Genomic DNA, 24537 nt, shown 5'->3' on the forward strand with positions numbered 1-24537 from the left:
CAAAATGGGCCAAGAGCCCTCAGAAATTACGAAGCACGTGCATCATTAATGAAATCACGTGTTGGGACCCTGTGCGGACGCATAGACGTGTGCGTCCGCACACGCGGCTGAAAATTGACCTGTGCGTACGCACACATGGAAATTCTTGCTTGTGCGCGCGCACGCAGAGCTGTGCGCACGCACACTTCGCTGTGTGTGCTTTTCCTTGTTTTCTTCATGTTTTCTCCCTTGTGCATGCTTTCTTCCACTTTTGCCCATCCATTCTTGCCTTCAAGGCCTGAAATCACTCACAAACCATATCACGGCATTGAATGACATAAAGGTGGGATTAAATTTGCTCTATTAAAGCACAAAATTGTATGTTCTCACATTCAAGTTCAAATTAGGGATCAAACACAAAGGTATGCCATTTTGGTGCTTAAGTGTGAGTTCATATGCTAGAATCCATTCAAATCAAGCCAAAATATATCAGAAAATATGGACTCATCACACACCCTTGTGCGCATGCACACAACAACAAAATTATGCATCCTGTGCGTACGTACCCGCCTGTGCGTACTCACACCAGTCTGTATGCCCTCTGATGGGAGCACTCGCACGCCTTGTGCGTACGCACATTCCCTTACACGCATTCTGTTGGGAGCGCTGGCACGCTCTGTGCGTATGAACCCCTGCCTAATTTTGTTCCTGTGTGCGCGCACGGAACCTTGTGCGCACACACACATGATCCTTTCCCAAAGTAAAAAAAAAGTCCACTGTGCGTGCGCACACGCACACCTCTTAATCCCCTCTCTGTTCAGAGTGTTCGCACGCCTTGTGCGAGCACACACCCTTCCTTTTTCCCCTGTGTGCGTACGCACACGTTTCTGTGCGTACGCACAAGTGTTGTTTTGGGCAAAATTTTCATTGCACTTTGAATTGAGCCCTAACGCACTTCCACTCCCTCCGCCCCTCTCTTCTCTTACTTTTGCCCTCTTTTCTAGTCGTTCTAGTTATTTTCATTGTATTTCATTTTTATTTTAGTAATTTTATTAGATTTAGTTTAGTTGTTGTTAATTAAATAAATCGCAAGTGTTTGATTGACGTTGATTGGGTTGTTTCATGCTCAAATTTTGGTTTTTTTTTTATGACTATGTGCACTAAGCATTAAGTCTTTGTTTGATTGCCTAAATGAATTTTGTGTTTGATTTATATGTTGTAGCTACCATATGCATTAAATTATATCCTTGTTTGGCACCTTAACCATGAATTGTGCACTTTTACTTTAGTGAATTGAATCGAATTTCTTGTTCATCGTGATTTTTATATCAATATAATCACATAACAAGGCACTTGTTTGTTTTCAATACTTTGTATTTGTTTGAGTGACTTACCTTGATTCTTATCAAGTTTATCACTTTTTGCAACAAGTACCTTTATCATGTGATTATTTCATTATGTTTTGCGATGAATAAGTAGTTTTCCTTTCATCATTAGATTGGTTGTGGTTGATTGTGCCATTTTTTATTCATCTTGTGCTTTCACTTGTACAATTTCAATATCCAATATCTCAAAACTCAATTCAATTTAGTTGCGGTTACCTAGGTTTGTCTATACTCTTACTCTTACTTATGCTTTACTTGCAATCTAGGCTATTTAATTGAGGAACACATATTTTTTTTTTGATTTTTTGGTTGCTGTTTTTACCCGGCCAATGTGTGTTTTCTAAACCGTGCACACTTAGAAAACATACATTGTCTTTTATCATACCTCACTCATACGAACTCTTCCTCAATTCATGTTTGTTTGCTTTCTACAGTAGCCCGAGTCCCAATGCCCACCAGTTGAAGGTGGAGCCTCAGTTCTTCACTCCCAGATTGAGTGTGTGCACGGAGGACCGTGCAACATTTAAGTGTGGGGGGAAATCTGCAATTTTGGAGCATAAATTTCTCTTTCTCAACACTTTGCACTATGTTTTAGTTTTTAATAGTTATGTTTATGTGAATATTTATTTATATCTTAGCTTGTTTATAGTTTTATAGTATAAATATTTGCATGTTGCCTAGTATAGGAAATAAGTTTGGTAAAACAATAAGGAATTTTCAAGAAATCTCTTTTAGGGCGTTCCATTGATTAGATTTGAAAACTTGTTTTTGAACTTGTTTAAAGTAATTTTATGGAACATAGAAAAGAGCTAGAACAAAACACCTAGTGAGAATTGAGCTTTAATTGTGTGGTTGCACATTTTCAACCACAAATTTTATTCTTGTGTGTTATACTCCTTTATGATTGTAATCTTAGATTTGCTTGAATCTTTATGTCCTATATTTGATGTTTTGAATGCATTTAGTATGATTGAGACTATTGCTGAAATTAAACTCACTAACATATATGGTCAACCCTTACATTTACCATTGTAACCCAATTTTTAGCCTTTTAATCCCCTTTTTGTTCTAATTTTAAGCACATATTTTGCCCTAAGTGAAAAACCATTAATGTCCATTAATTGTATCTTTGATTAGCTTGGGAGGAGTGTGTGTTATTCAAGTGTGGGGAAATTTGTGGAAAAACATTGGTAGTTAGTTTTCTTTGGGTATTCATTGAGAAAATTTAGAAAAATGGGTAAACACTCATGCGTCTATTACTTAAAACATATGCATCTCTTTTTGATGATAAAAGAAAAGATTTTGATGTACATACTTTGTTTATTAAAAAAAAGAGAAAAGAGAAAAAGAAAAAAAGAAAAAGGAATGTATGATAATAAGAATGTAAATAAAGGATGCATATGTGTGTGAATCGGAAAGAAAATGCATGAGTGAATATTAGAAAAGAAATAAATGGGAAGTTAGGTTATTTTTCTTTGGTATAAATAGGTTGATATAGGATTAAGTGGGATACTTGAGCTAATCAAAGATCCAATCTACACTTAACCATATTAATCCTACCCTTACCCTAGCCCCATTACAACCCTCCAAAGACCTCATGATATTTTCATTTATTCATCAAATATTAGTTGATTGTTAGATGACTTGAAAATCTTTGAAAAACATGATTAAAGGAGAATTGAGTGATTAAGTCCTAAACACTGAGTGACTAGAGTGTATACACATCTGGTGAGGGTTTTGATCGCTCAATTCTATGATTCCTTCTCTTACCTTGTGTCTTCTTGCAAGTTGTTGAAATTAATTTTGAAAACTTCAAATCAAATCTTTGGATGTGGATCATATTGTATTAATTCCTTGTTTTGGCCCTAATGGTTTATTTTGGTATAAACCATAATATAGATATAGATAGATATCATTTAGTATAGTTGCATGCATGTAAGTAGTTGCATTGAATAAATTGCTTGCCCTTTTTATCCTTCTCCTTTGATTGTGATTAGCATGAGGACATGCTACTGTTTAAGTGTGGAGGAATTGATGAATCCATATTTGACGATAAATTTTGGATTGATTTGAGTAGATTTCATCATATAAACCCACATTTATTCATCCAAATAGCATACTTTTGTGTTCTCTCCCTAAATTGAGCTTAATTGTGAAAACATGCTATTTCGTGCTTAATTTAACCAATTTTATCCCACTTTCATCCTATTCGATGCCTTGATGAGTGATTTCAGGTATAATAGGTTGGAATGGTTTGATGAGAGTGGAGGAGAAGCATGCAATAGGGAGAAAACTTGAAGAAATCAAAGGAGGAGTACACAGCCATGTGTGCGTACGCGCAATATCCTGTGCATACGCACAAGAAGAAAATCAGCATGTGTGCGTACGCACACGTCTGTCCGTACGCACAAGTCCCAACACGTGACCTTATTAATGCAAATCGCTGGGGGCAATTTCTGGGCCTCTAGAGTCCAGTTTTAGGACTTTCTGAAGCTGATTGAGTACTATATCAAAGGGCCATCATTCCATGTGAAAGGGGGGAGGGAGCAATTAGGTATAGTTTAGTATCATGTAGGTCATTTTCTAGAGAGAGAATCTCTCCCTTCTCTCTAGAAATTAGGATTCTTAGCTTAATTTCTTTGTAATTTCTCTTTTTAATTATTGTTTTCATCTAGTTTCTTCTACCTTTCTTTATTCTATTGTCTTAATTTTCTTAGTTTATCTTGTTAATTTCTCATTTTGGTTACTTTTATGTTTATAAGCACTCTTGTTATTTTGATTTTTGTTTAATGCAATTTATGTTTTATGTTCCTTTATTGCTTAATTAAGTTGTTATTCTTACTTTCCTTGCTTCGTAGTTGTAGAATTTATTATTTCTTGTTATTTTATCATGCTTTCTTTTTATGTCTTCCAAGTGTTTGATAAAATACTTGGTTGATTTTTTGCCTAATTTTTCACACTCTTGGTTGAAAAATTGGATAATTAGGTGAACTTGAGTTGTGGATGTCCATTCTACATTGTGTTAGGATTGTTAATTGATTTGGTTTCCACTAACTCTAAGCCTTCCATTAATAGAGTTGGCTAGGACTTGTGGATTGAAATCAATTATACCATTTTGACTAATTCTCGATGTTAGGTGGTGGACGAAATTGTGATCACATTTATGTAGTACTCTTTGTTATTGTATGGAATCATTATTATGGCTCTTTACTATGTGTGGACACAACTCCGTTCAACTAACCAGCAAGTGTACTGGGTCGTCCAAGTAATAAACCTTACGTGAGTAAGGGTCGATCCCACAGAGATTGTTGGCTTGAAGCAAGCTATGGTCACCTTGCAAATCTCAGTCAGGCGGATTTAAACATGATATTTTATTAGATTAAAATAAACAATAAAAGGGATAGAGATACTTATGTAGATTCATTGGCAGGGATTTCAGACAAGCGAATGGAGATGCTTTTCGTTCCTCTGAACCTCTGCTTTCTTGCTATCTTCATCCAATCAGTCTTACTCCTTTCCATGGCTGGCTTTATGTGATACATCACCACTGTCAATGGCTACTTTCGGTCATCTCTCGGGAAAATGATCCAATGCCCTGTCACGGCACGGCTAATCGTCTGGAGGCATCACCGTTGTCAATGGCTTCATCTTATCCTCTCAGTGAATAATATGCTCACGCACCCTGTCACGACACGGCTATTCATCTGTCGGTTCTCGATCATGCTGGAATAGGATTTACTATCCTTTTGCGTCTGTCACTAACGCCCTGCAATCGCGAGTTAGGAGCTCGTCACAGTCATTCAATCATTGAATCCTACTCGGAATACCACGGACAAGGTTTAGACTTTCCGGATTCTCTTGAATGCCGCCATCATTCTAGCTTACGCCACGAAGATTCTGGTTAGGAGATCTAAGAGATACTCATTCTAGCTTAATTCATGTAGAACGGAAGTGTTTGTCAGGCACGCGTTCATAAGGGAGAAGGATGATGAGCGTCACACATAATCATCACCTTCATCACGTTCTTGGGTGCGAATGGATATCTTAGAAGCGAAATAAGAAGAATTGAATAGAAAACAGTAGTACTTTGCATTAATCTTTGAGGAACAGCAGAGCTTTACACCTTAATCTATGGAGTGTAGAAACTCTATCGTTAAAAATACATAAGTGAAGGTCCAGGCATGGCCGAGATGGCCAGCCCCTCTGATCTAAGAACCAGGCGTCCAAAGATGTCAAATACAATAGTAAGAGGTCCTATTTATAATAAACTAGTCACTAGGGTTTACATGAGTAAGTAATTGATGCATAAATCCACTTCCGGGGCCCACTTGGTGTGTGCTTGGGCTTGGGCTTGAGTGTTACACGTGTAGAGGTCCTTTTTGGAGTTGAACACCAGCTTTTGTTCCAGTTTGGGCGTTCAACTCTGGTTTTGGCTCCTTTTCTGGCGCTGGACGCCAGATTTGGGTAGAAAGCTGGCGTTGAACGCCAGTTTACGTCGTCAATTCTTGGCCAAAGTATGTACTATTATATATTGCTGGAAAGCCCTGGATGTCTACTTTTCAACGCAATTGGAAGCGCGCCATTTCGAGTTCTGTAGCTCCAGAAAATCCACTTTGAGTGCAGGGAGGTCAGAATCCAACAGCATCAGCAGTCCTTTTTCAACCTCTGAATCTGATTTCTGCTCAAGTCCCTCAATTTCAGCCAGAAAATACCTGAAATCACAGAAAAACACACAAACTCATAGTAAAGTCTAGAAATGTGAATTTAACACAAAATCTATTAAAAACATCCCTAAAAGTAACTAGATCCTACTAAAAACATACTAAAAACAATGTCAAAAAGCGTATAAATTATCCGCTCATCACAACACCAAACTTAAATTGTTGCTTGTCCCCAAGCAACTGAAAATCAAAATAGGATAAAAAGAATAGAATATACTATAAATTCCAAACTATCAATGAAACAGAGCTTTAATCATATGAGCGGGACTTATAGCTTTTTGCCTCTTGAATAGTTTTGGCATCTCACTTTATCCATTGAGGTTCAGAATGATTGGCATCTATAGGAACTTCAGATTTCGAATAGTGTTATTGACTCTCTTAGTTCAGTATGATGATTCTTGAACACAGCTTCTTTATGAGTCTTGGCCGTGGCCCTAAGCATTTTGTTTTCCAGTATTACCACCGGATACATAAATGCCACAGACACATAATTGGGTGAACCTTTTCAGATTGTGACTCAGCTTTGCTAAAGTCCCCAATTAGAGGTGTCCAGGGTTCTTAAGCACACTCTTTTTTTGCTTTGGACCTTGACTTTAACCGCTCAGTCTCAAGTTTTCACTTGACACCTACACGCCACAAGCACATGGTTAGGGACAGCTTGGTTTAGCCGCTTAGACCAGGATTTTATTCCTTTAGGTCCTCCTATCCACTGATGCTCAAAGCCTTGGGATCCTTTTTATTTGCCCTTGCCTTTTGGTTTTAAGGGTTATTGGCTTTTTCTGCTTGCTTTTTTTTTTCTTTCTATATTTTTTTTTTCGCCTATTTTTTTTTTCTGCAAGCTTTGTTCTTTGCTGCTTTTTCTTGCTTCAAGAATCATTTTTATGATTTTTCAGATTATCAAATAACATGTCTCCTGGTCATCATTCTTTCAAGAGCCAACATATTTAACATTCTTAAACAACAACTTCAAAAGACATATGCACTGTTCAAGCATACATTCAGAAAACAAAAAGCATTGTCACCACATCAATATAATTAAACTAAGTTCAAAGATAAATTCGAAACTCATGTACTTCTTGTTCTTTTGAATTAAAACATTTTTCATTTAAGAGAGGTGATGGATTCATAGGACATTCATATCTTTAAGACAGAGTTACTAACTACTAATGATCATGTAATGAAGACACAAACACAGATAAGCACATAGAAAACGAAAAAATAGAGAAAGTAAGAACAAGGAATGAGTCCACCTTGGTGATGTCCTTGAGCTCTTCTATGTCTCTTTCTTGTCTTTGCTGCTCCTCCTTCATTGCTTTTAGATCTTCTCTGATTTCATGAAGGATGATGGAGTGCTCTTGATGTTCCACCCTTAGTTGCTTCCAATAATTGTGTGGAAGAAAATGTATCCTCTGAGGTATCTCAGGGATCTCTTGATTTGCAGTCAAATGTTCTACCACTGAGCTATAGATCCTTGATGGAATCTTTTGTCTTCCCTTTCCTTCTTTCTAGAGGCTTCTCTGGCCTTAGGTGCCATCAATGGTTATGAAAAAAAAACAAAAAAGCTATGCTTTTTACCACACCAAACTTAGAATGTTGCTCGCCCTCGAGCAAAAGAAGAAAGACTGAAGAATAAGAAGAAGATATGGAGGAGATGGATGGGAGTGTGTATTCGGCCATATGGGTGGGATTGGGTGGGAGGGAGATGTTGAATTTTTGAAGGTAGTGGGTGTATGGATGTGAGTGGTAAATGGAAAAAAAAGAAGGGATGATCATGAATGGAAAGGGAGATGATGAGGTAGGTGGGGATCCTGTGGTGTCCACAGATCCTGAGATGATCCTGTGGGGTCCACAGATCCTGAGGTGTCAAGGCATTTATATCCCTGCACCAATTTAGGCATGTAAAATGCCCTTGCACACAACTCTGGGCGTTCAGCGCCAGGTTGGTGCCCATTTTGGGCGTTCAACGCCCCTTTGCTGCCATTTCTGGCGTTGAACGCCAGAACCATGCTTGTTCTGGGCGTTCAGCGCCAGGATGCTCCCATTCTGGGCGTTCAGCGCCAGAACTATGCTCTGTTCTGGCGTTTGAACGCCAGACAGATGCTCCTCCTGGGTGTGATTTTTCTTCTGCTGTTTTTGATTCCGTTTTCAATTTTTATATTTATTTTGTGACTCCACATGATCATGAACCTATGAAAAAAATAAAAATAAGAATTAGATAAACATTGGGTTGCCTCCCAACAAGTGCTTCTTTAATGTCAATAGCTTGACAGTGGGCTCTCATGGAGCCTCACAGATGTGCAGAGCTTTGTTGAGACTCTCCAACACCAAACTTAGAGTTTGGATATGGGAGTTCAACACCAAACTTAGAGTTTGGTTGTGGCCTCCCAACACCAAACTTAGAGTTTGACTGTGGGGGCTCTGGTTGACTCTGCTTTGAGAGAAGCTTTTCATGCTTTCTCTCTATGGTTGCAGAGGGAGATCCTTGAGTTTTGAATACAAGGGAGTTCTCATTCCATTGAAGGAATATTTCACCTCTGTCAACATCAATCACAGCTCTTGCTGTGGCCAGGAAAGGTCTTCCTAGGATGATGGATTCATCCTCTTCCTTTCCAGTATCCAGGACTATGAAATCAGCAGGGATGTAAAGGCCTTCAACCTTTACTAACACGTCCTCTACTTGTCCATAAGCCTGTTTTCTAGAGCTGTCTGCCATCTCTAATGAGATTTTAGCAGCTTGCACCCCATAGATTCCCAGTTTCTCTATTACAGAGAGGGGCATGAGGTTTATTCCTGAACCAAGGTCACACAGAGCCTTAAAGATCATGGTGCCTATGGTACAGGGTATTATGAACTTTCCAGGATCCTGTCTCTTCTGAGGCAATGTCAGTTGATCCAGATCACTTAGTTCATTGATGAACAAGGGAAGTTCAACTTCCCAAGCATCAATGCCAAACAATTTGGCATTCAGCTTCATGATTGCACCAAGAAACTTGGCAGTTTGCTCTTCAGTGACATCCTCATTCTCTTCAGAAGAGGAATACTCATCAGAGCTCATGAAGGGCATAAGGAGGTTCAATGGAATCTCTATGATCTCTAGATGAGTCTCAGATTCCTTTGGTTCCTCAGAGGGAAGCTCCTTATTGATCACTGGACGTCCCAGGAGGTCTTCCTCCTTGGGATTCACGTCCTCTCCTCTCCTCACAGGTTCGGCCATGGCGCTTATGTCAATGGCCTTGCACTCTCCTTTTGGATTCTCTTCTGTATTGCTTGGGAGAGTACTAGGAGGGATTTCAGTGATCCTTTTACTCAGCTGGCCCACTTGTGCTTCCAAATTTCTAATGGAAGACCTTGTTTCATTCATGAAACTTACAGTGGCCTTAGATAGATCAGAGACTAGATTTGCTAAATTAGAAGCATTTTGTTCAGAGTTCTCTGTCTGTTGCTGAGTTGATGATGGAAAAGGCTTGCTATTGCTAAACCTGTTTCTTCCACCATTATTAAAGCCTTGTTGGGGCTTTTGATCCTTCCATGAGAAATTTGGATGATTTCTCCATGTTGAGTTATAGGTGTTTCCATAAGGTTCACCTAAGTAATTTACCTCTGCTATTGCAAGGTTCTCAGGATCATAAGCTTCTTCTTCAGGAGAAGCCTCTTGAGTACTGTTGGATGCAGCTTGCATTCCATGCAGACTCTGAGAGATCATATTGACTTGCTGAGTCAATATTTTATTCTGAGCCAATATGGCATTCAGAGTATCAACCTCAAGAACTCCCTTCTTCGTAGGCGTCCCATTACTCACAGGATTCCTTTCAGAAGTGTACATGAACTGGTTATTAGCAACCATGTCAATGAGTTCTTGAGCTTCTGCAGGCGTTTTCTTTAGGTGAATGGATCCACCTGCAGAGGTGTCCAATGACATCTTAGATAACTCAGACAGACCATCATAGAATATATCCAGGATGGTCCATTCTGAAAGCATGTCAGAAGGACACTTTTTGGTCAACTGTTTGTATCTTTCCCAAGCTTCATAGAGAGATTCACCTTCTTTCTGTCTGAAGGTTTGAACATCCGCTCTAAGCTTGCTCAGCTTTTGAGGAGGAAAGTACTTGGCTAAGAAAGCCGTGACCAGCTTATCCCAAGAGTTCAGGCTGTCTTTGGGTTGAGAATCCAACCATAATCTAGCTCTGTCTCTTACAGCAAAAGGGAAAAGCATGAGCCTGTACACTTCAGGATCTATTCCATTAGTCTTAACAGTATCACATATCTGCAAGAATTCAGTCAAGAACTGAAAAGGATCTTCAGATGGAAGTCCATGAAACTTGCAGTTCTGCTGCATCAGAGAAACTAATTGAGGTTTCAGCTCAAAGTTGTTTGCTCCAATGGCAGGAATGGAGATGCTTCTTCCATGTAAATTGGAATTAGGTGCAGTAAAGTCACCAAGCATCCTCCTTGCATTATTATTATTTTCGGCTGCCATCTCCTCTGCCTGTTCGAAAATTTCTGAAAGGTTATCTCTGGATTGTTGTATTTTAGCTTCTCTTAATTTTCTCTTCAGAGTTCTTTCAGGTTCTGGATCTGCTTCCACAAGAATGTTATTATCCTTGCTCCTGCTCATATGACAAGGAAGAATGGCCAGAAAAATGATAATAATGATAGAGATCCTTTATACCACAGTATAGGGATCCCTTTGTAAGTAGAAGAAGAGGGGGAGATAAAGGATGTGATGTAAAGGAAGAAACACAACTATGAGGATTGGAATGTGAGATGAGATGTTAGGACATGAATGAATAAATAGAATGAGATGGGGGAGGAATAATTTTCGAAAATTATTTTGAAAAAGAGAGTTAGTGATTTTTGAAAATTGGTTTTTGAAAATTAGTTAGTATTTTTCGAAAATTTTTGAATTCAAAAAGAAAAAATAAAAATATTTAGTTAATTAAAAAGAAATTTTTGAAAAAGGGAGAGATATTTTCGAAAATTAGAGAGAGAGAGAGTTAGTTAGGTAGTTTTGAAAAAGTTAAGAAACAAACAAAAAGTTAGTTAGTTAGTTGAAACAAACTTTGAAAAGATAAGAAGTTAGGAAGTTAGAAAAGATATTTTGAGAAGATATTTTTGAAAAAGATAAGATAAGAAGATATTTTTGAAAAGATATGATTGAAATTAGTTTTGAAAAAGATTTGATTTTTTAAAATCTCAATTAATGACTTGGTTCATAAGAAATCACAAGATATGATTCTAGAACTTAAAGTTTGAATCTTTCTTAACAAGCAAGTAACAAACTTCAAATTTTTGAATCAAAACATTAATTGATTAGTTATTTTCGAAAATTTTATATAAAAATTAGAAAAAGATTTTTGAAATTTTCGAAAATAGCTAATAATTTTGAAAAAGATTTGATTTTTGAAAAAGATTTTGAAAAAGATAAGATTTTCAAATTGAAAATTTGATTTGACTCATTGGCAACAACTTTGATTTTTAAAAATTTTTGAAAAAGTCAATCCAAATTTTCGAATTTGATGAGAGAAAAAGGGAAAGATATTTTTTTTGATTTTTGAAATTTTTATGATGTAAGAGAAAAACACAAAAAAAAATGCAATGCATGAAATTTTTAAATCAAAACATGTGATGCATGCAAGAATGCTATGAATTTCAAGATGAACACCAAGAACACTTTTTTTGAAAAATTTTTAATGCAAAGAAAACATGCAAGACACCAAACTTAGAATTCTTTAATGCTTAGACACTAAGAATTCAAGAATGCATATGAAAAACATGAAAAGACACAAAACAAAAAATCATCAAGATCAAACAAGAAGACTTACCAAGAACAACTTGAAGATCATGAAGAACACTATGAATGCATGATATTTTCGAAAAATGCTAGATGCATATGCATGTGACACCAAACTTATAATATGACTCAAGACTCAAACAAGAAACAGAAAATATTTTTTATTTTTATGATTTTCAATTTTTTTTGGATTTTTAACTTATATTTTTTGAAAATTATTTAGAAAAAAGAAAAATAAGGATTCAAAATTTTTAATATGAATTCCAGGAATCTTATGCTCTAAAGCTCCAATCAAAGGGTCAGGCATGGCTTAATAGCCAGCCAAGCTTTAGTATGTAAATCAGAAACAATAGCAGGTGGATTAACTCCAACTAGCTTGCTCTTGATAACAAATTGCTGCCTCAGTCCAAATAAATTTAGACATGGCTTTACAGCCAGCCAGGATGCAACATATAATTACATGGGCTGAAGTGATTAGTTGAATACCAATCCCAAAGTAGTTTGGGTATGGCTTTACAGCCAGATATGATTCAACATATTTCATGAAACACTAGAATTCATTCTTAAAAATTTTGAAGCCATAGAATAATTTATTTTTGAAAACATTTTTAATTTTTTTCGAAAACAGATGAGAAAATTTTAGAAATATTTTCGAAAAAATTTTTGAAAAGAAAATAAAATAAAAAGAAAATTACCTAATCTGAGCAACAAGATGAGCCGTCAGTTGTCCAAACTCAAACAATCCCCGGCAACGGCGCCAAAAACTTGGTGGACGAAATTGTGATCACATTTATGTAGTACTCTTTGTTATTGTATGGAATCATTATTATGGCTCTTTACTATGTGTGGACACAACTCCGTTCAACTAACCAGCAAGTATACTGGGTCGTCCAAGTAATAAACCTTACGTGAGTAAGGGTCGATCCCACAGAGATTGTTGGCTTGAAGCAAGCTATGGTCACCTTGCAAATCTCAGTCAGGCGGATTTAAACATGATATTTTATTAGATTAAAATAAACAATAAAAGGGATAGAGATACTTATGTAGATTCATTGGCAGGGATTTCAGACAAGCGAATGGAGATGCTTTTCGTTCCTCTGAACCTCTGCTTTCTTGCTATCTTCATCCAATCAGTCTTACTCCTTTCCATGGCTGGCTTTATGTGATACATCACCACTGTCAATGGCTACTTTCGGTCATCTCTCGGGAAAATGATCCAATGCCCTGTCACGGCACGGCTAATCGTCTGGAGGCATCACCGTTGTCAATGGCTTCATCTTATCCTCTCAGTGAATAATATGCTCACGCACCCTGTCACGGCACGGCTATTCATCTGTCGGTTCTCGATCATGCTGGAATAGAATTTACTATCCTTTTGCGTCTGTCACTAACGCCCTGCAATCGCGAGTTAGGAGCTCGTCACAGTCATTCAATCATTGAATCCTACTCGGAATACCACGGACAAGGTTTAGACTTTCCGGATTCTCTTGAATGCCGCCATCATTCTAGCTTACGCTACGAAGATTCTGGTTAGGAGATCTAAGAGATACTCATTCTAGCTTAATTCATGTAGAACGGAAGTGTTTGTCAGGCACGCGTTCATAAGGGAGAAGGATGATGAGCGTCACACATAATCATCACCTTCATCACGTTCTTGGGTGCGAATGGATATCTTAGAAGCGAAATAAGAAGAATTGAATAGAAAACAGTAGTACTTTGCATTAATCTTTGAGGAACAGCAGAGCTCTACACCTTAATCTATGGAGTGTAGAAACTCTACCGTTAAAAATACATAAGTGAAGGTCCAGGCATGGCCGAGATGGCCAGCCCCTCTGATCTAAGAACCAGGCGTCCAAAGATGTCAAATACAATAGTAAGAGGTCCTATTTATAATAAACTAGTCACTAGGGTTTACATGAGTAAGTAATTGATGCATAAATCCACTTCCGGGGCCCACTTGGTGTGTGCTTGGGCTTGGGCTTGAGTGTTACACGTGTAGAGGTCCTTTCTGGAGTTGAACGCCAGCTTTTGTGCCAGTTTGGGCGTTCAACTCTGGTTTTGGCTCCTTTTCTGGCGCTGGACGCCAGATTTGGGTAGAAAGCTGGCGTTGAACGCCAGTTTACGTCGTCAATTCTTGGCCAAAGTATGGACTATTATATATTGCTGGAAAGCCCTGGATGTCTACTTTCCAACGCAATTGGAAGCGCGCCATTTCGAGTTCTGTAGCTCCAGAAAATCCACTTTGAGTGCAAGGAGGTCAGAATCCAACAGCATCAGCAGTCCTTTTTCAACCTCTGAATCTGATTTCTGCTCAAGTCCCTCAATTTCAGCCAGAAAATACCTGAAATCACAGAAAAACACACAAACTCATAGTAAAGTCCAGAAATGTGAATTTAACACAAAATCTATTAAAAACATCCCTAAAAGTAACTAGATCCTACTAAAAACATACTAAAAACAATGTCAAAAAGCGTATAAATTATCCGCTCATCATTAGGATTGACTAATTGGGATTAATTCTACACAATTACCATGTTTGTGGTCCATAACTAGGATAGGAACCCTTAATTCCCCAATTCTTGCCAAGAGCTCTTTTGCCATTTAATTTCCATTTTCATTGCTTTTACTTGCTTTCCATTTAATTACTTGTCATTTTAATTTCTTGCCTCTTATAATCAAAACCTCCAAATCCCCCATAGCCAATAATTGAGCATTTCATTGCAACTTTTAGGGAAGACAACTCGGGAGACTTAAAACTCCCAATTATTTTATTTTGAAATGTGACATCTTGAGAATTAAAATTTGATGGTGGGAGTTGGTTGCCGGTTTGGTCTATACTTGCAACAGAAGTTATCTTAAGTGGAAAAATCCAAACTGGTGCAAATTCTCATCTATCAAAACCCATCTAATTGCCGAACTGAAATTCTACTCTCATTTCAGAAACCAACCATTGTTACATAATTGTCATTCATACATACTTAAAACAGATTCAAAAAAATTGAATTAGGGTACCCACCTAAATAATAAACCCTGAGACAATTCACCCACAACAACTTAAAAAAAATAGCATACTTGATGAGCGGATAATTTATACGTTTTTTGGCATTATTTTTAGGTAGTTTTTAGTATGATTTAGTTAGTTTTTACTATGTTTTTATTAGTTTTTATGCAAAATTTATATTTCTGGACTTTACTATGAGTTTGTGTGTTTTTCTGTGATTTCAGGTATTTTCTGGCTGAAATTGAGGGACCTGAGCAAAAATCGGATTCAGAGGCTGAAAAAGGACTGCAGATGCTGTTGGATTCTGACATCCCTGCACTCAAAATAGATTTTCTGGAGCTACAGAAACTCAATTGGCACGCTCTCAATTGCGTTGAAAAGTAGACATCCAGAGTTTTCCAACAATATATAATAGTCCATACTTTGCCCGAGTTTTGGAGACGCAAACTAGCGTTCAAACGCCAATTTCCTGCCCTATTCTGAAGTTAAACGCCAGAAACAGGTTACAAACCAGAGTTAAATGCCACAAACAGGATGCAACCTGGCGTTTAACTCTAAGAGAAGCCTCTACACGTGTAAAGCTCAATGCTCAGCCCAAGCACACACCAAGTGGGCCCCAGAAGTGGATTTCTGCACTATCTGCACTTAGTTACTTATTTTCTGTAACCTTAGCTACTAGTTTAGTATAAAAACAACTTTTAGAGACTTACTATGCATCTCATGACATTTTTACGTTTTACATTTTATCTCTACGGCATGAGTCTCTAAACTCCATGATTGGGGGTGAGGAGCTCTGCTGTGTTTCGATGAATTAGTGCAATTACTACTGTTTTTCATTCAATCACGCTTGTTTCTATTCTAAGATATTCACTCGCACTTCACCCTGATGAATGTGATGATCCGTGACACTCATCATCATTTTCACCTATGAACGCGTGCCTGACAACCACCTCCATTCTATCTGCACTAGCTTGAGTGTGTATCTCCTAGCCTCCTGGTTCATGATCAGAGTCTTCGTGGTATAGGCTAGAATTATTGGTGGCCATTCCTGAGATCCGAAAAGTCTAAACTTTGTCTGTGGTATTCTGAGTAGGATCTGGGAAGGGATGACTGTGACGAGCTTCAAACTCACGAGTGTTGGGCGTAGTGACAGATGCAAAAGAATCAATGGATTCTATTCCAACATGAGTGAGAACCGACAGATGATTAGCCGTGCGGTGACAGTGCATTTGGACCATTTTCACTGAGAGGATGGATGGTAGCCATTGACAACGGTGATCCACCAACATATAGCTTGCCATGGAAGGAGACATGCGTGCGTGAAGAAGAAGACAGTAGGAAAGCAGAGATTCAGAAGACAGAGCATCTCCAAAACCTCAATCTGTTCTCCATTACTGCATAACAAGTATTATTTATTTTTTGTTAATTACTTCTCGTAAGCCCAACCATTTTATTATTAATTTTCTGACTAAGAATTACAAAATAACCATAGCTTGCTTCAAGCCGACAATCTCCATGGGATCGACCCTTACTCACGTAAGGTATTACTTGGACGATCCAATGCACTTGCTTGTTAGTGGTACGAGTTGTGAAAAGTGTGATTTACAATTCGTGCACCAATACTCCAACACACTGTTCAGATAAGATTCAATGGAATTACACATGGTTGCCTTACTTTAGAAAAATTCTGCAACAGCAAATACACAAACCCAACCCACCCGAAAAACCCTAACACAACAACGACCTTCAGCTTTCATTCTGCCACTTTCGTTCTTGATTTCAGCGAGAAAACCTTTCTCCATATTCTTGCAATTTCTGAATGTTCCACTTCTGTCTCTAGATCTGCCTAACGAAAGAAGTTGCACCCTTGTTGAACCTACATATACCCACTGTGTTCACTCTTCATTCCATCACACAAACGAGAAACGACTCAATTGAAAAGAAAAAAGGTTAAGTACTTTTTTCGTCCCTAAGATCTTGGGCCAAAATCAAAATCGTCCCCGACCTTTTTTTCTTATTAAAATCATCCTCAACGTTACAAAATATTATAAAATCATCCTTTTATCCATAAACAATATTTTTTTAACGATTTTGCCCTTAAAAAAACCCTTCCCCTCACCACTAACCCCCAACCCTCTTCTTTATCGTCACCGATCCTCTTTCTCTCTCTCTCTCTTTCTCCCAAGCTCCTACTCTCCCTCATCGCTAATCCCCCTTCATCATCATCACCGAACCTCTTTCTCTCTCTCTTTGTCCCAAACTCTTACTCTCCCTCACCATTAACCCCGCTCATCTTCTCATCACCATCACCATCACCATCACCATCACCATTATCACAGAAATATAGATTGAATCACACACATTAAAGAATCACTAAATAAAGAGACTTCATCCAGTAGAAGCTTCTTCAAGAGCTTGAACCATAGGCGGTTATTACTGCTGTTGGAGGAGGAGCCACAACAGATGGTGGCGGCACTGCAAACGACGCGGTGGAGGAGATAGACGTCGACGATAAAGCCGATCCAGTCTTCATTATGCCCAAAGATGCGATAGTCGTCGAAGAGAGTTCCACAGCAGAATTGAATGACAAATTGGAAGTTCTTCTTGAGAAGAAGGTTATAGGATTGAGAAATGAAGGAACGACGGAGAGGAGGCTGTTGCAAACAGAAAGGGGGATGCCAACAAAGGAAAAAATAAAAGGATTTTGGCTAATGTGTTGCCTGTGGAAGAGAAAAAGATGTTGTTAACTTGATCAAAATAACAGTTTGTTATTTCCTGAATTTCAACCAAATCTCTGCTCCATTTTTTCTTCCTTTTACTTGATTTCTTGGATTTTAATTTATTCTTTATTCTTTTATTTTTTCTAATTTTCTTTCTTCTATATCATTTTTCTTTGATTTACTTTCTCTTTGTCTTTGTTGTTGTTATGGATTTTGGATAGAGTTAAGGTTAAACTTGTGATAATTTTGTTACAGTAAGAAAAGAAAGGGTCAAGGTAGTGGTGTGATGGAGGTGGGAGGAGTGTTGAGGATGAGGAGTAAATGGCAGAGGCAGAAAATGAAAGGAGAAGACACTGTGATTTTGATTTTCTTTCCTTTTTAATTTTTTTAATTTATGTTGTTGCTAATTTTGTGATTGTTGCTGTTGTTGGATTGTTGATTTATTTTGTGATTGTTGCTGTTGCTGGATTGTTGATTTATTTTGTGGTTAGGAGAGAGAGAGAGAGAGAGAGAGAGAGAGAGAGAGAGAGAGAGAGAGAGAGAGAGAGAGAGAGAGAGAGAGAGAGAGAGAGAGAGAGAGAGAGAGAGAGAGAGAGAGAGAGAGGGATTGGGGGTTAGTGGTGAGGGGAAGGGTTTTTTAAGGGCAAAATCGTCAAAAAAAATTGTTTATGGACAAAAGGATGATTTTATAACGTTTTGTAACGTTGAGGATAATTTTAATAAGAAAAAAAAAGTTAGAGATGATTTTGATTTTGACCCAAGACCTTAGGAACGAAAAAAGTACTTAACTTGAAAAGAAAACAACAAACTTCAAAATAGACACAGTCCCAAAATCTGCTACCAGGGTTCTTCTTTGTCCCTGAAGTTCGCAACACCAGCCTCTCACCATGGGAGCAAAGAAGCAGTCTGCTATGAGAGGAAGATCGGCTTCAAGAAGAGGTTGAGCTTTGGGAAGCCATGGAGTTCTCTCTCCAAGAGATTCACGATGGTAGATTTTGCAATAGTGGATTTCACATGACTTTACCTTTTTTTTTTTCATTACTTATATTTTTGTAATGCTTTTTTTTATTATCATAACTACCGGTATCAAACGAAAGGGCATTAATGTTCGAAAAAAATTAGAATGGACAATTTTAATATCAAATAAAACATTGAGGATAATTTTAAATAGAAAACTACGTTAGGGACAGTTTTGATTTTAACTCTAAACGTTAGGAACTAAAACAATCCTTATCCCTAAAAGTAGTAAGCGACAGCAACCTCCTGGATCTCAACTCCCCAACACCCAATGTATGTATGAACATAGAAGGGGAGCAAACAGCAAATTCAAAAATTCATGTTTGTCAATGTGAACATGGATGGCCTCCCTCTTGGTAGGAGCCTGAATCTGCTGGATCATGCTTAAATAATAGCAAAAATTGAATATTGATCCAGGTATATTTGAACTCACTACCTCAAAGAAAGAGTTTAAATTTTGGCATCGAACGAAAACGACATGGTTGAAAGACATTAGAATACAATAAAGGGATTCATATTATTTTAATTAATAATTTAAGTTTTTTAAAGAAATCAATTAAATAATAATGTATCAGATGGAACTCGAGCATTTCATCATGTATATTGGCATAATGCTGCAGTATAGTGATTAAAATTTAACTATTAGCATAGTAAATAAAAAATAAGTTGCTACTACTAATCATAGATTCATGATACAGATTTTTATGCATATAATGGAATATAGTAACAGCCCAATCTTGTTCATATTACTGCCAAATATGAAACTAGAGGAAGAACAAGCGCCAAAATAGTTATCAGATGAGAAGCATGTGCACCAACACCATTATACAAATTGTAGATTGATAACCTTATATATCAGCAATGACTTAATAATTCATACTAGCCTTGAGACAAATCATTACATGTGTCGCATAATATTGAACAAAATTTCCAATCTACAAAACGCAATGAAGGATCCATTGCTTTTATAGGCCTCCTTCATTTGAATAAAGCCCCCTTTTCTGTGATCATAGTTTCATAAAATCTACAGCATACACAAATCACCAGAGTTCAGCTTCAAGCAGGGAAAAAATTGGAATGCCTCATACTTCATGATCATTAAAATAATCATGCTTCTAAAGCAACAGCAGTTTCATTGTCACTAGAATCCGGAGACTCTCGATTCACCTCCTGTGACTCCGTGACTGATTCTTTCTCGGTGTCAAGTAGCTTCTCGCGGAGCTTCGCTGTTAATTCTTGTGTGTTATCACTTTCAGCCAGGAACCTCTTCAGGGCATCCTTGCCATGGAAATTCTGGCCATTATACCCGAAATATGCACCATTCTTTGAGATTAGCTTGTGTTTTAGGCTAAGTTCTATAATCTCGGATTCTTTACAAATACCCTTCCCAAACTCGAGTTCGAACTGCGCTGTTTTAAATGGAGGCGCAAGCTTGTTCTTAACAATTTTAACTTGAACCTGGCTCCCTAAAGTCTGCATACAAAATTAACATAATGGTTAAGTGGTTACCATATTTAAGAATTAAATTCCCTCCAAATTCTACTTTTGCTTGTGGGAGAAGCAACTCCTTACTTATTTCGGGGAAGAAAAAGTAGCAAAACTAATTATTTAATTCTTTTACCTTATTCAGAAATACAGATGAACAACATTAAAAAAATTTATTAGTAATTCAAAATAACTGAAAAGAGTACCTCTTTTGTGTCAAAACTCAAAAGCATAAACAAATTCATCCAATGTGACTTAAGTTCATAAGGTAGAAATTAACTCATTTGTTCAAAAGAAAACAGTAAGTTTAGTAAATAGTTCACATATTTAACCTTCATGCTTATTTGATACCACAATATCAGAACAGGCATGGCAAACACTACAGCAGAAAACAAGTGAAGAATTAAGGATGATTTGTACCTCTTCACCTTTCTTCACAAGCCCTACTCTTTTGATATTTAGCCGAACAGAAGCATAGAATTTCAGTGCATTACCGCCGCAAGTAACTTCAGTCGGCCCACCAAACCCCCCAAAAGTTGAAAGCTTTGACCTCACCTGGAGAAGCAGACACACACACACGATCCCATACTTTAGAGATAAACACTTCCCTCAATTAATTTGAACAGATGATGGCGAAAAGGAAAGATACAAATATTCTTATGCAACATTTAAGCAACAAGTAAAAGAGGAACACATCCACATCCATAAAATTCCCTAGGATCAAACAGCAGTTTCAACCAAAACCAATAATTAAGGCCTGGCAAACATAACGCACATTCCCTTCGTAGCCAGGTAATGAAAATAAATACAAGAGAACACTTTCACCAGAGATAGTGAGGGGGAAAGTTTAATATCGACACATCTAGTAGATCAGATAAAACCTATTAATTAGTTACAGTAGCAGAACTCTGAAATCATCATAATCATAATGAATCAAAAGCAGACATGCAGATGGCTGAAAACAACAATAACAAAGCCGAAGCCCAAACATTACATGAGAAGTGAACAACTTTTGGTTCATTAAGTCAAGAAAAAGATATATTCGTAGACCAATATGAAACTAACAGATTTCGGACAGACTCCTACAACAGCTAAACAGCTCAAGATAAAATAAATAATATTCACAATCGGCCATAGCCCATAGGAACATTGGTGACAGTGAAATCAACAACTATAGCTGATACCTGGTTTATAAAAATCAATATACACTGTGAGAGTGACAAGGAGTGGCACAACTTCCGAAGTGCCTGGCTCATCAACCTAGCCTGCATGGCCATGTGAGCATCACCCATCTCACCATCAAGTTCACCTTTAGGAACAAGGGCAGCCACCTATAAATGGAAACATCAAAACTATTCATTGACTCAGCATGTAATGATATCAATCCAATGAAACAAGATGTCAATGATATAATCAAACTAGAATTGAAAAGAAAAAGGATTTTTCTTTGAGAATTTCTAAAATTAGGCCCAATGTCTATTATGGAAAAACAAGCCAACTCCAGGACAGCACCTTTTCAGGCTTCGATGAACTTACACTATCGACAACAATTACATCAAGTGAACCACTCCGAATTAGGGTATCTACAAGACTAAGTGCCTGTTCACCACAATCTGGTTGTGATAAAAGCAAGTTCTCGGTATTAACACCAATAGACTCTGCAAGTGACTTATCAAGTGCATGCTCAGCATCAACAAAGGCACAATACCCTGCATGAAATAAACCAGTTTACATCAGCATAAACCAACCACAAAATTCCTAACACATACTCTGAAGTCTTAACAAACTAATCATAGTAATGGGAATATATATAAGCCCAAAAAACTATAATAGTCCCAAAAGATCATTGTCATCATAAATTCAAATTTTAAAGAAAATTAGTTGGGAGACAGAACACAAAGGTTGATAAAATGCAAAACCTTTTTATAGAACTCAAACAACAAATTCCCACTTCCAAATAACATCACTCAGAAAACTCTTCTGGAAAAGGAATTACCATTCATCAAATAAAATATGATTAAAAAAATTAGAAAGCACCCAGCGTATTGCCTCAGCCACAGACAAATAAAGGCAGAAAGTATTAGAGCAATTGTGACTGCCATAACCAATTACACTACTAGTACTATTACAATCAAATAACAAACTACAATACTATTACTATTAGTCCTAGATCTAACAAAATCAAATGCAAAAGATATTACAATCATCACAGTGAAAGCATCATATAAATATCACCTCCTAGCTTCTGTGCCTCAGCAATCACATGTAAAGCAAGAGTTGTTTTCCCAGAAGCCTCAGGTCCAAATATTTCCACAACACGTCCCTGCAGATATTAAAGTTACATAAGATAAGAAGCATACTAGTACAAGATGGAGCCAATGGCATTTATTTATCTATCTCTCTACCTAGCTGTATAAATTAACCAGAAACATTTCAATTTTTTGCAATGTATGAAGTGTCAAACCAAATAAATCAGTCATGAAGTTTAGCAAGTGATAATGTACAAAATAGACACATTTTTTTTCCAACAGTTCAGATGAAATATTTAGTGGCAATATACAAGCCAAAAGGATCCAACAGCACCTTTGGAAGACCACCAACACCGAGCGCTATATCTAGAGCAAATGAACCGGTTGAGACCACAGGTACATCTTTTGGTGAGATAGTACGACCAAGCCACATGATAGATCCCTTTCCAAAAGCAGAAGTGATCTGATCCATGGCATGTTGTAAGGCCAAATCTTTCTTAGACATGTTCTCTTCACAAGAGTCACTTCCATCTGACTTAGAGCGCCTTCTACCTACCGGTACATTTTTTTTCCAACAAAAAAAAGAAGTAAAACAGCTTAGAAGCTGCGCAAACTATAAGAAAAACCCAAATGCTGGGAAAAAAATTGACAAACCACAGAGAAAGCAAAAGCAGAATCTCCTAGCTTAAGCCAATGACTGCTTACTATGACTCAAACATACAATAATCATTCAAATAAGTAGAAATTATGTTTTTCCAAGTTCCTTAATGGGTTCAGACAATAGTACAACAAGGACAAATGTCAAGATCCTAGTGGAAAACACAATGAATAGACATCAGAGCATTGATAATCCCATTTCAACAACAACAACAACAACAAAACACAAAGCCTTATTTTACAGGTAAGGTTGGCTACATGGATCAAACAATGCAATTATACCCTATCATGTATCATATCTGCACTAAATGACCGAGTCCATTAATGCTTAGATCCCTCTTGCCCACCTATCTAATGACATACATTTATTTCAATAGAACATTGCTGGTCGAATGGCATTGTAATAAAAATTTCTTGTTAAATTTTAAAGTTACATTTTTGTCGCATACAAAACTAAAGCAATCCTCCACTTTAACAATCCTCCATTTTTTATCATTTTAAAATGAGGACTAGCTGAAAGAAAATTTAGGCTTTCAAACTTTCACTGCAGTGTAAACTTAATGACACCAAATTTTCATTTTCTCTTTTCAAATGATTAGAGAAAGAAAGGAAGACGAATAAATGGTTGAGACAAGCACCTTTACTTGAAAAGCTCAAAGATTGAGACATGCCGAAAATTCCTCGTTTAAGTCTCTGCAAGTAAGAGCAAACAAAAGGGCAAATGAACCACTAACCATTCATTTAAGACCACCAACACATAACCAAAAATGTGTGGAGAAAAAAAAAAGGAAAAAAAAAAAGTTTCCGCAGAACATACATAAGCAAGAGCTTCTTCAGAAACAAGAAATGCATCCACTGTATCGGGTTGTAAGAAAGAGCGTCTGATAAGTGAAGTGTTACGGAGCAGCCTTGCCATAGAAACAGAAGCACAAACAAACGGAATGTTTCTTTCTTTCTTTGGATGAAGAAATCAGAAACGTGACATGAAAGGGGGGTTTAAGGAAAATGGAGTGTGATTATGATTTCTGATTTTATAACTGGTGTAGTGCATGAACACTTTTTTGTCATTTTGCTGTGATTTTAGGGTTTAATTTTCCCTCCATTTTCAAGTTCTCAGTTCCCACCAGTGTGTCCTTAACTCTGAAAAGGGTCGAAAATGGGAAACCCACTTAAAAAAACACATTGGGCCTGACCAACGTTAGATTTTAAAAGTGATAAACAACCCTGACCAAATTAAAAAGTGATAAATAGATTAGGATATTAATAATTTCTTAACAATCTCTCACTTGGGCTATACATGTATAATTTCGCAACTTTTATCACATTAGTGTCGCGATGAAATTACCATGATCACCATACTAATATTGTAAGACCCAAAAAAATTAACTAGTAAATTGATTAATTAAAGCTACGTTAATTGGGATTAAGACGCCCGAAATATTTAAAAATATTAGAATTTATAATTTAAAAATTTAACGGTAAAATTTAAATTGTGAAAATTAAATTGAGCGCGAAAATATAACTATTTTGGG

The 24537-nt window shown here is 37.2% G+C and overlaps 1 protein-coding gene across 2 annotated transcripts; it reads right to left on the reverse strand.

The window, feature by feature from the left end:
- Positions 1 to 19338: 19338 nt before the first annotated feature.
- On the reverse strand, positions 19339 to 24189 carry LOC112738287 (DNA repair protein recA homolog 3, mitochondrial). 2 transcript variants are annotated; one of them, XM_025788659.3, is made up of 8 exons: positions 23823 to 24189; positions 23644 to 23698; positions 22683 to 22900; positions 22335 to 22422; positions 21636 to 21808; positions 21284 to 21430; positions 20520 to 20654; positions 19339 to 20087 (listed from the first exon to the last, which is right to left on the reverse strand). In XM_025788659.3, exons 1-8 carry the CDS (start codon positions 23919 to 23921, stop codon positions 19722 to 19724), a joined length of 1281 nt encoding a protein of 426 aa, XP_025644444.1. In that variant the 5' UTR covers positions 23922 to 24189; the 3' UTR covers positions 19339 to 19721. The 2 variants fall into 2 exon arrangements, with proteins under 2 accessions (XP_025644444.1, XP_025644443.1); XM_025788658.3 differs by having other exon boundaries at positions 21612 to 21808; positions 23823 to 24183.
- Between the last annotated feature and the right edge of the window lie 348 nt (positions 24190 to 24537).

Source organism: Arachis hypogaea, chromosome 13 (assembly GCF_003086295.3).
Source record: "Arachis hypogaea cultivar Tifrunner chromosome 13, arahy.Tifrunner.gnm2.J5K5, whole genome shotgun sequence".
NCBI lineage: Eukaryota > Viridiplantae > Streptophyta > Magnoliopsida > Fabales > Fabaceae > Arachis > Arachis hypogaea.

Excerpts from the sequence above, each read along its gene's own strand:
- LOC112738287 (XM_025788658.3), bottom strand. The coding sequence starts at position 23,921 with ATGGCAAGGCTGCTCCGTAACACTTCACTTATCAGACGCTCTTTCTTA. Across the intron at positions 22,901-23,643 it reads TTTGAGCTTTTCAAGTAAAG|GTAGAAGGCGCTCTAAGTCA; the intron begins GTGCTTGTCTCA and ends ATGTACCGGTAG. Across the intron at positions 20,088-20,519 it reads TTGTGAAGAAAGGTGAAGAG|ACTTTAGGGAGCCAGGTTCA; the intron begins GTACAAATCATC and ends TTTTGTATGCAG.